General features: G+C 54.3%; 1 protein-coding gene across 1 annotated transcript in view; it reads right to left on the bottom strand.

Annotated features, from left to right (window-relative positions):
- The window catches only part of LOC130583266 (cell adhesion molecule DSCAML1-like), a 63,482-nt gene that overhangs the window by 44,481 nt on the left and 7,982 nt on the right, over nt 1–11,019 (bottom strand). The window contains exon 3 of the mRNA XM_057382531.1: nt 10,120–10,266. Coding sequence (XP_057238514.1) covers nt 10,120–10,266 — 147 coding nt within the window. The remainder of the gene's footprint in view (nt 1–10,119; nt 10,267–11,019) is intronic.

The raw sequence follows: 11,019 nt of genomic DNA, 5'->3' as shown, positions 1-11,019 counted from the left end.
AAGCAGCTGCCAGCGCTCGGTCAGGGGCTGGAGCAGGGTCTGGTGAAGAGAAAGCCGTGACCAGCACGGAGTTTTCATCTCAGCCGCCACCAAAACTCGCCAGGGATGGGGACACACAGACCCGTCCTTCCCTTTAGTCCCCAGGAATGGGGAAACACAGACCCTTCCTTCCCTTTAGACTCCAGGAATGGGGAAACACAGACCCGTCCTTCCCTTTAGTCCCCAGGAATGGGGAAACATCCTTCCCATTAGTCCCCAGGGATGGGGAAACACAGACCTGTCCTTCCCTTTAGTCCCCAGAGATAAGGAAACATCCCATCCTCGAGCAGCACATGGATAATCTCGGTGCCTGCACCATCATTTGCAGCCCCGTGACAGCGTTTTCAGCCCTCCACAGCTCCAAAAACCAAGCTGGCTTGGGCAGGAGAAACCCCTTGTGTTGGAGCTGAGAGTGCCTGGGAAGGGCACCCCTCACTAGGGATGCCTGRCACGGAGGGAAGAGCGGGCACAGGGAGGATGGGGAGGGGCGACAGCACTCAAGCAAAGAGGACCCAGCTGGCTGTGACATGCTCAGCCACGAAAAATTATAGTTTTAAAGCTGCTTTCAGTGGAAAGACCCAGAACAGGCAACGGAGGCTCTGGAAAGGAATATTAAACACTGCAGAAATAAAAGGTATTGCTCAAGAGAAAACATAACAAGGCTGAAACCCAGCGTGGTGCAGCCTTCAGATGAAATGGAGATGAGCTGCGAATGAATTGCTCCCTCTTAGGGGAATTTCGGGCTTTTTAAGGGGGGAGGGCACGCCCGTCCTTCCCGGCCCCACTGAAGGGTGAGGGCGGGGTGGGCTCTGGGGGTGCTCTSCAGGGCATGGGGGAGCTCCCTGCCTGCCCGTGCCCGGGGAATGCAGCTCCCAGCGGGCCCTGCCATCCTCTCCATCTCTGGGAGAGCCAGCTGGGCACCATTCCACCCCGGGGAGGGTCTGTGTGCCAAAAAATCAGAGATGGGGAGTCAGGGCAGAGGCTGGAGCCCCTGGAGCACAGCCAGGAGAGGGTTAGGCTGGACCAGAGGGTGGTCACAGCACCCACAAAGCTCCCAGGCACAGGGTGGGATTGTTGGGGTGCCCGTGAAGGATCAGGACTCGGATTCCCTTCCAAAGCAGGAAATTCCACGATTCTGTGATCCCCAGCCCAGCACAGGCCCTGCCATGCCCCAGCCCCTCCACGTGCCCCATTTCTGGCGACATCTTACACGAGAATCTCAGTCTCCAGTTAAAAATAACACCCGTTTCTAACCCTCGAAGGTGCAGAAAAACGTGACCTCTAAAAATCCCGAAACTGAAAGGCAAAGCAAATGAGTCCCAAAYTTGTCTACGCTATAAACGTCAATTTCTTTTTGAAAGAAATGAATGTTTTTGATGAATGTTTTCTTGAATGCCTGCTTTTGGCAGTGCTGCCATCTGTGAAAAATCTCTGCCACGCTCGCTATTAAGATTTCATTTCCAAGAAGAGCTCATAGCTGCTTTAATAAATGGTTAAAAGATTGTCAGGGGTCCAAAGGGCCAGCAGCTTGTTTACCACAAGTGGCTTCTGTCACCACGTAAAGCACCTTTGACTGATAAGCTTAGAGCCCGCCAGGCCACACGCAGCCCTCAACCCRCCACACTTTGAGCAGCGCTTTAGCAATGTCGGGCACTTAGGAACCTAATCCCTATCGACTCTCAATGAGATTTATGGTCCTGAATGGCCAGCTCGATGGGGAGAGGTCCCCGGGTCACGCTGAGCCTCGCCGAGGTTTCACTGCATCCTCCCGACATGGATTGGCCTTTTAACACCATTCATTAACAAAAAAGCACCGGAGAGCCCCAGAGTGGGCTCTGGGCTCTGCAGCAGCACCAAAATCCTTCCCAAAAAGCTGAGGGCACATCCAGCAGCACCAGCCTGGCACTGGGAGGACCCTGCAGACCCCAAACCCAGAGCAGCTCACCCCTCTTTAGGACTGCAGACCCCACAGTATCCATGGGGTGTGTCCGTGTCACAGCAAAGGGCAGGGACCCGAGGAACCTTCCCTGAGCTCCAGGGCTCCATGAAATGGAGTCCTGAAATGGCTGGTGTATTTGTAGATCCTCTGCGTGACTGAATCAAGAGGAACAATAAGATCTTTTTCCAGATTCGGCAAACATCAGTATAATAAAAAAAAATTAATTATATGCTTGAACACATGCACCAGAGCAATGCCCTGTATTTTCTCCTAATTGTTCTCCAAGCCTTGCAGAGCCACATTTAAATAAAAATGAAGCAGTTATTTAAACCGCAATTAAAGATGGAGCAATTTATTTTTAAACTTGAACTATCGTCAGCAGAGCAGGGGGGGAGGAAGGGGGGCTGCACTGGGACCCCTGGGCAGGTGCCACCGGCCACTGGAGCCACTCTGCTCCTCGAATGGAGGTGAAAGCGCAGAGCAGATGATTCCATCAGCCCCACCAAGGGGTGCTGGGTGCTCGCTGCCCATCCCACAGCTGGCACAGGGAACAGGAGCCCACCCCTGACCCCACAACCCCACACCAAGGGACAGGATTTGGGTTGCACCCCCTGGGAAGGTTCCTCCCCACTGATGGGTGGGATGGTTTGGGACGCAAAGGACACCTTTCCTGCCATCCAGGAGCTCCTTTTCTGCCCATCACCACAATCCCAGGCTCTCCCCACAAAAACCAACCCCGCAGGGGTGACCACCAGCCCGGATCCCATGCCCGGAGCAGGGAGCACCCTCGGCAGCAAGAGGCGGCTGGGAGGGGGCTGGGGAGGGAGGCAGAGAGGAAGAGCAGCAACCACAACAAAAMCCCACCCTCTCTTTTCATAAGACAGCAGAATTTATCAGCCTGCAGCCCTTCACATCTGTCTCCTCATACAAAATGAAAGAGGCTTTGAAAAACAGAGGAGATGAAATAAAGCCGTCTGTGTGAGGAAGCTGGCATCTCTCTGCCACTGTCACTGTCACCATGGCAGGAATAATGACCGTGATTGTCTCCGCATCTGGGGATGTGCGCGGGTGCACGGGGAGGAGGGGGAGGAGGGCGCACACCCAGCGAGCCCCCAGCCCTGCCCGAAAGCCCCCAGCCCCATTTGGGGTGAGCTGGCCGGGCACAGGCCACCCTCCCGGTGCCACAGGATGCGCTGTGCCCCTCTCGCTCCCAGCCCGGCTCAAGCTCACACGAACATGTGGTTTGGGAAGAGCTTTGACCTGCMCGGCTCTCACATCACTCGGCTTTGCTGTCGCAATTACTGCCCGGGCAGGCGGCGCTCCCGGGGGACACCTGGGGCGGCAGGACAGCCGCCAGCAGCGGCTCCGCTCCCTCMGATGACATTTAAATAAAAGGACAAAGATTGGGGCTGGGTGGAGGACCTGAACACGCCACAAACCCGTTTGTCAYGCTTGCTTTGGCATTTTATCGGGATGGTTCTCAGGGCTCTCCTGTGCAGAGCTTCGGYGAGTCCCTTCAGTTCAGGATATTCTCGGATTCTGTTCTGTTCTGGGATTTTCAAGCAGATTTTGGAGCGTTCCAAGCCCATCAGTTTGGTAGCAGCCTGCAGAGCACCCCAGGCAGAGGGGTCACTGCCAAAAACCCCTCGGGCAAATTTACAGCCCCACACAGAGCCCTCCCAGCCCCCCATGCCCTGCACCCACATTGTCCTGCCCAGCACACSGAGTGCTGATCACAGCCTCAGCTTGAGCTGCTCCAGCGCCTCACAGAAAAACCCATCCCAGGGGATTTCAGCTCTGTGCCAGCAGGAAGGTCTTTAAAAGGCACAAAAGTATTAGAGTTTAGCAAGTGTCCTGYGAACAGGTCACCAGTGGGGTGCTCCAGGGGACTTTGTCTCTTGTCCCAGGCCATTGCTGGAAAAAAAACTTAATGTCCCACTCAGTGTGRCAGGAACGATGTGTCCCAGACCCTYTCCCCTTCCTCAGCATCTCCTCCMGCTGATCTSTTCCCTCTCCTGCTCTCTGCACTCCAGGAACAGATTTACAGCCCACCTGCCTCCCGTGGGATCTCCAGCCCCTCAGGCATCCATCCCACCCTCTGGTCGCCATCCACCCCTACCCTGTGGCACAGACACTCCTCAGGACAGTGGGAGATTCACACAGATGCACTGAGGGATGGCCCTGGCACAGGGTGCCCAGRGCAGCTGTGGCTGTCCCCGGATCCCTGGCAGTGCCCAAGGCCGGGCTGGACAGGGCTYGGAGCACCCAGGGACAGTGGAARGTGTCCCTGCCCACTCAGGGGGTGCGATGGGACAGTCTGAGGTCACTTCAGCCCAAACCATCCCATGGYTCTGTGATTCCTCTCTCTGCTCTAACCAAAGCTCCCCTCTCCTGCAGACAAAAGCCACCAACAGCTTTGGCACGGGATGGCCCAAGTGTCACCAAATGCCCCTTTGGGTCCTGCTGTATGTCCAGAGAGGCTGGAACCTGAGGAATCAGGGCYCCAGGAGGGGACACGGGGACCAGAGAGGCCACCTGGGCTCTGGCAGCGCCCGGGCTGCTGGCAGGCTGCTGTTTACTTGTTGTGGTCCCTGCGTGTGCTGTGTGTGCATGCGTGTGGAGWTTGTCTCCAACGTGACTCTGCATTATCAGGGCTATAATGAGTCCTTGTTAAAGTGGATTTGATGGAATAATTATATTCCAAAAAAACCTGCGGGAAAGCGCTCTCCCCTCTTAAAGGGCAGGATCATCAAACGTTCTCGCCACATTATTTGCAGTCACACCTTCTGCTGCATCTGCTCCTTTTAAAATCTCTAACTCCAATCTGATCTGAATATATAAATCTGAATTATCACAGCAAAAGGAGATGTGCTCACACCTTTTTTTATCTGTTGCCATGGCGATTAGATAAAATTCACGCCAAGTCTCTGGGGAAGGATGAAATGATTTCAGACAGAATCTCACCCCACTTGGTGAGAATAACGCCTGGAGCTACTTCCCTCTGTAACAGGTCTGGGCACATGTCGCAGCCAGAGAGGGTGGCAAGGGGTGGGGGAGACGCCAGGACACCTTTGGAGATCTCCAGGTCGACAGGGGAAAAGGTTTTGCAGCCCCCCCAGCCAGGGTCGGACAGGACCACGCTCGCTCCGATCACATCAGGCGGCTCCGCGCTGCGGCTCAGCCCGTGCGGGGCACACGAGTGACAAAATCCCCCTGAAAAGGCCAAACCTCGGCCATCCCCGTGCCCGGTGGATCCTCCCGGAGCCCGGCGGGAGGAGCAGGGCAGGCGGGGGCAGCTCCGTGCTCGGCTCAGGGGACAGCGGGGACAGCAGGGACACGGCAGCGGGGTGGCCGCATGCCCGGCACGCTCCAGCTTGCACTCCTGCTTTCAGCCAGCTGGGTTTACCCTGCTCAGGCCAAACCAACCCAAAACACCACCCCCAGCTGCCCCAAACCTCCCCTCCACGCCAAACACGCCAACAAGGGCGCTCTTTTGCCTTGCCGTGTTTGTTCTGTCCCAGCTYCCAGCTTTTCCCCAGTAACAGGAGCCTGATGTCCCCCAGAATGAGCCCATTGACACAAGGACAATGCTGAATTATCCAGGTCCTGGCTCTTCTGCCCCCTGGATCATCCCACACAGTGGCCCTCGGCACGCAGCACCCGCCGGGGAGGGAATGCTGTGCCCAGAAATCCCAGAAACCCCAGAAATCCCAGAAATCCCAGGAATCCCAGAAATCCAAGAAACCCCAGAAATCCCAGAAATCCCAGAAATCCCAGAAATCCCACAAATCCCACAAATCCCACAAATCCCAGAAACCCCAGAAACCCCAGAAATTCCAGAAATCCCAGAAATCCCAGAAATTCCAGAAATCCCAGAAATCCCAGAAATCCCAGAAACCCCAGAAATCCCAGAAACCCCAGAAATCCCAGAAATCCAGCCTCCTGCCTCATCCCTGGACTCACCACATTCTGGGATGGATTACAGTGGGATTTGTGTGAATATCAGTGCCACTTCTGCTATTCCAGAGGAAAAGCAAACACCAGTGTTGGGGTGCAGCAAAAAAAAGTTTTTTGGGRGGATTTGCCCCATGGAACCACGAGGTCGCTGCTGCCTTTTCATTGCCCACATCACCCAACAGCTGCAGAGAGGATTTGAAGAGCCCCAGAACCAGCCTYGGGGACATCTGAGGGACACAAAGGCCACTCGGGTCAAATGAAGCTCACAGCTGCAGCACCGCAAGCAGGTTAACCCAGGGAGAGATATTTTGGAAACTCCTAAAAGGCTCAACCCACAACACACACAAAAAACACGTCTAAAACTTCACAGAACTCGATTTTTTTTTATTTTTTTCAGCTCCATCCTTCTGGCAAGCTTTACGTTTTGCTTTCCAGAGAAAAGGCTTTGTGGATAACCAATGACTAAGTGCATCCTCATCTGCGCAGCCCTCAGAGGATTTGTATCAGGCTGGTGACAAAGGCAGCACCCTTAGAAACGCTGGTACCTTGACAAGTGCTCTATTTAGATTCCTTCCAACACAACCTAGCGAGTACACAACACTGAAGCAGCAAATAACAGCTCAGCCCCGGGTTTGCCAGGCTGGTAATGCTGGCTGCCTCCAAATCCTGCTGCCCTCGGAGCCCCAGCGCTGTTCCTGCCCTGCACAGGTGACATTGGTGGCCAGGAAGGCAAAGTTGGGCACAGGGACACCCCTGAGCCAGCCTGGGTGTGAGGGCATGGGCAATGTGTGCCCACAGACAAGCAGTGCCCAAAGGAACCCTTTGCAACAGCTGAGGAGGGGCTGGAATGGCTCAAAAAACACCTTTGGGAGGTCTCAGGTAGCTCCTCACGTTGTTTTTGGAAACTGCAGCAGGGCAGGCACCCCAGGAGTGCCCACACAGCTGGGCTGCACACTGCCACCACTGCCAYGTGCAATAATAATAATAATAWTAWTAATAATAAWAWWAWWAWWAWTAATAAWAWAATAATAACAAAATAATAATAAAATAATAAAAGAAAAGCTGTTTACAATGTCGAGTCCTTAAAGCAGCTTGCAGCAGGATTTTCTCACTCTTATTTTATGGAAAAGGGGTGAGGGGTGTGTAAAACTCTCTGCTCAGCTGCTCTGCTCCCATTTTGCRCCCCAAACACGCACCAGGAGCAGCTGAGTTTGAGGTGTGAGTGTCACCCCAATGTCTGTCCCACAGTCACAGCTCCTGYCCTCCCAGACAGCGCAGCACAGCCCGTGTCTGTGGGAACACGAGGCAAGATTGATTCTGATGCGAGCACCAGCCAGGCAAATGGATTTTTGAAAGCCCTGTAATTTCTCCACAACCCCTGACTTCTCTAAACACACAGCAGCACAGTCAGGTGGGCACTAAACAAAAACGAGCTGCGCTAATGATGATTTATGTGCGGGATAACCTGCCATAAAGGATTTATCTTTGATTTCGGGRTAGGTTACGGTGTTGCCAAGTTAACCAAACAGCACAACCCGTCACCCAAACCCCGGTGAGGGAGGCACCACTGAGGCTTTGCACCCACCAAAAGAACAACCAGATTTCACTGAAAAAATATGAGAGCCCTGTAATCCCAACTCAGCAAAAACTGATGAATCAATGGCAGAATCACAGAACCCTCGCTGCCCCTATTTCTGAGCTGCAGGTATTTGGGTTTGGTTGGGGAAAAGACGTTTACGATGACAACAGCCACTTAAAAAGAGCTTTGTGCCAYGGAGGAATCCGGATGGAGATTTTCCCTGCTCTGCACATCAGGACTGTTCCTCCCCTGCTGCACCTCGAGCTGCTGGGAGGATGCCCAGCCTTCCACAGGGAGCACTAGAGCAAAGTTTCAGGAAAGCAGCGAATTTGGCACGCTGGAGCCGGGAGAGAGCACAGCGATCGCTGCCCAGAGGGCTGTGAGCACAGCTCAGGGGCAGAGCTGCTGTCCTGGCACTGCCCAGGGCATCGCTGTGACCTGYGGGGACCGTGGGGCAGCACCACCACATCCCAGCCCTCCTCACCTCCACCCCGCTCCCTCCCCTCATCCTCCTCACTCAGAATCAGGACAGAAGCMGAGGTTCAGCAGAGGTCAGGAAAAAACATATTTTTGGTAACAGCAAAGCCAGTTTTAGCTCTAACACACCAGCAACAACAGAAAATAAGCTTCAGGCAGATACTATATTTGTAATCCAACGGCAAAACATGTTTGCTTGTGTTGACTCTGCACTGTAACACAATTTATATGTTCTGTCTTTAGGGTAATTATTGCTTTAGAATGTTAAAATCRTTCCACCCTAATTAAATCATCATATTAAAAAATCCACTGCCACAGCAAACTTGGGAACAAGTCTGGTTAAGATCACGCGAGTGCACGGATGTTCAGTTGGCAAACACACTGTCGGCCACGCAGGCTCCATCCTCCAGAATCCCAGACCAAAGAATTCCAAAATCACAGAGGAAACAACACCCTGGGTTGTCCTGCTGATGGACCTGGTGCCCCACTCATCACAGGCACCAACCCACGGTGGGCACAGCATCACCTGCAGCACCCAAAATGCACCAAGAGCACCACCCGAGCACCTCAGAGCCCAGGGATGGGCACTCAAACTCCTCATTCCAACTCACCGCACAAATTCACCTCATCCACAGACGCAGAAGGGTTGGCAGGGCCGTGGTGCCACTCTGTCCCCTGCCAAAGGGTGCCACCAGCTCAGGTATCCCCAAGTGCTGGGTCAGCACCTTGGCTGCACTCAGAGGGCACAGAACCACCACAGCCCTCAGGAGAACTGGTCACCCCTCTCCAGGTGAAGCATTTTGCTCCTCAAGCCCCTCCTGGCAGCCCCAGCCCCGCTCCCGGTGGCCACCGCTCCCCAGGGCAGCCCCGAGACACTGGGAGCACCGGGACTCGCTGACCTGTGAGCAAATACCAAGCGCAGAGCGCTCACTTTGAGCAAAATCCTTTAATTCCCTCTGGATCCCCCGGGGGAAGCAGTTATTGATTGCTTTACTAGCAGCTCACTCACGCTGTGCCGGGCAGCCGGCGCTGCCATCGATAGCGGCTCCGCGGAGGAACCGGGAGGTCACCCCASAACGTGGGGACACCGAGCTGGCCCCAAGCTGTGCCCAGAACCTGCCACAGCCAGGGAAAAAATCCCAACCTGACAAAAAGAAAACCAGGGAAATACCCGGGGGGAAAACTCTTGGATCTGCAGGGTCCCCGTGCAGAGGTGAGCGATGCTGRCCCTGCCACAGCCAGGGAAAAAAATCACAACTTGCCAAAAAAAACGCGGGGAAACACCCGTGGGAAAACTCGTGGATCTGCAGAGTCCTCGAGCAGAGGTGAACGATGTTGGCCCTGCCACAGCCAGGGAAAAAATCACAACCTGCCAAAAAAAAAAGGCAGGGAAACAGCTGGGGAAAAACTCGTGGACTTGCAGAGTCCCTGTGCAGAGGTGAGCAGTGCCCAGAACCTGCCACAGCCAGGAAAAGAATCACAACCGGCCAAAAAAAAACTGCAGGGAAACACTCGGGGGAAAATTCGTGGACCTGCAGAGTCCCTGTGCAGAGGTGAGCGATGCTGGCCCTGTCACAGCCCCTTCTGAGTGGGGCACAGCCCAGGCTACAGGGCAGGGACACAGGGACATGGGACAGGGAGGACACGCAGCTGCTGCCACAGGGAAAAGGGAGATGATGGCATTTCTGCCAATGTGGCTGAATCAGTTATAAAAACTCACAGGAGAAGGTGGAATTTTTACTGAAGCATCATCCTGACAACACAAACAGCATCTCTGACCTCAGGAGTCGGACTCAGACAGCACAGGCAGGTGCTGTTCCTGCTGTCCCAAGCCAGGTACTCAAAATATCCTGCAGAAACCAGGGCAGGGCACATGTGCTGCCATAATTACACCGAGCATCCCTCAGCACCTTGAGACACCCGGCCAGAGCACCCAGGAGACCCTGGACACGACACCAGTGTCACACCAGCAGCACCTTCCAGYCTGGAGCTGCAAAATCACCAATAAAAACCATTGCTGGGCACTCAGGCATCGACAGTGAGCCAAAAACCAGACCCTCCACAGCAGCAAACGTCACCCGTGGCAAGGCAGGACAGATTTGCCAGAGAACGGGCGCTCCTCTCTTACCTGGGATGATAGAAACGGTGTCTTTCTCCCAGGATACAACGCTAACATATTCCTGCACTGAAGAGGGGATGAGGCACTTGAAAACAGCCACGTTTCCACGCATCGACCTTTGGTCCTCCACCCGAACGGTGTACGGTTCCCTGAAAACTGCGGAGGAAAGCAGATGGTTGGTAGCATGACAGTGCTGGAGGAAAACACACTTCCTTTTGCTCGAATCCCACGTTTCTCAAACAAACCAACGCACCCAGCCACACGCTGCTTCCATCCCAAACACCTTCCCGGGGAAGGAGGGGATTCTCTGCTGGGGACAGAGGGACACCTGGCCCAGGTCCTGCTGCTGGCACTGCCACAATCCCCAAAATCACCTGAGCTTTGCAGACTCAGGGTGGGGACAAGGACATTTTGCAGTTGTAATGTTCCTTTYGCCTTTGGATAATGGAAATTTAGCCTAGAAACTGCCTGGGACGCTCTGAAACCACTGCAGGAATATTTAAGGCAAGCAGATGACAATTTTCCAAGCCATGCCACACGTTCCCAGCGTGTCCCCTATTTCTCAGGGAGATGCACATCCCTTTGACAGCTCCGTGCTGCTCCCTGGACCAGCAGCAACGCTCCAGGAGCACCCGCTGGGTGAGGTGGACCCACCTCAGCCTCTCCAGCAAGACAAAGAGATGTCCCCKGCCCCAGGAACACCACAAACTCCTCAAATTTAAGTACAAAATGCAGTTGAGGGCAGCTCCCTCCTTGCTGTGACAATAATTGTGCCCTGTAGGGCATGGACACAACTGCCATCATGACAAATGCACATTCACTTTGTCATCTAAGTGCTGGCCAGAGCAGGGGCAGCTCAAAAAGCCTTCAGCAGCCCCAAAAGGAGAGTGTTTTCCCTGGGTGGGAAGT

Source organism: Malurus melanocephalus, unplaced genomic scaffold (genome assembly GCF_030028575.1).
Source record: "Malurus melanocephalus ecotype Western Australia unplaced genomic scaffold, MMel_1.1 scaffold_574, whole genome shotgun sequence".
NCBI classification, from domain to species: domain Eukaryota; kingdom Metazoa; phylum Chordata; class Aves; order Passeriformes; family Maluridae; genus Malurus; species Malurus melanocephalus.
This window is presented reverse-complemented; position numbering and strand designations above follow the sequence as displayed.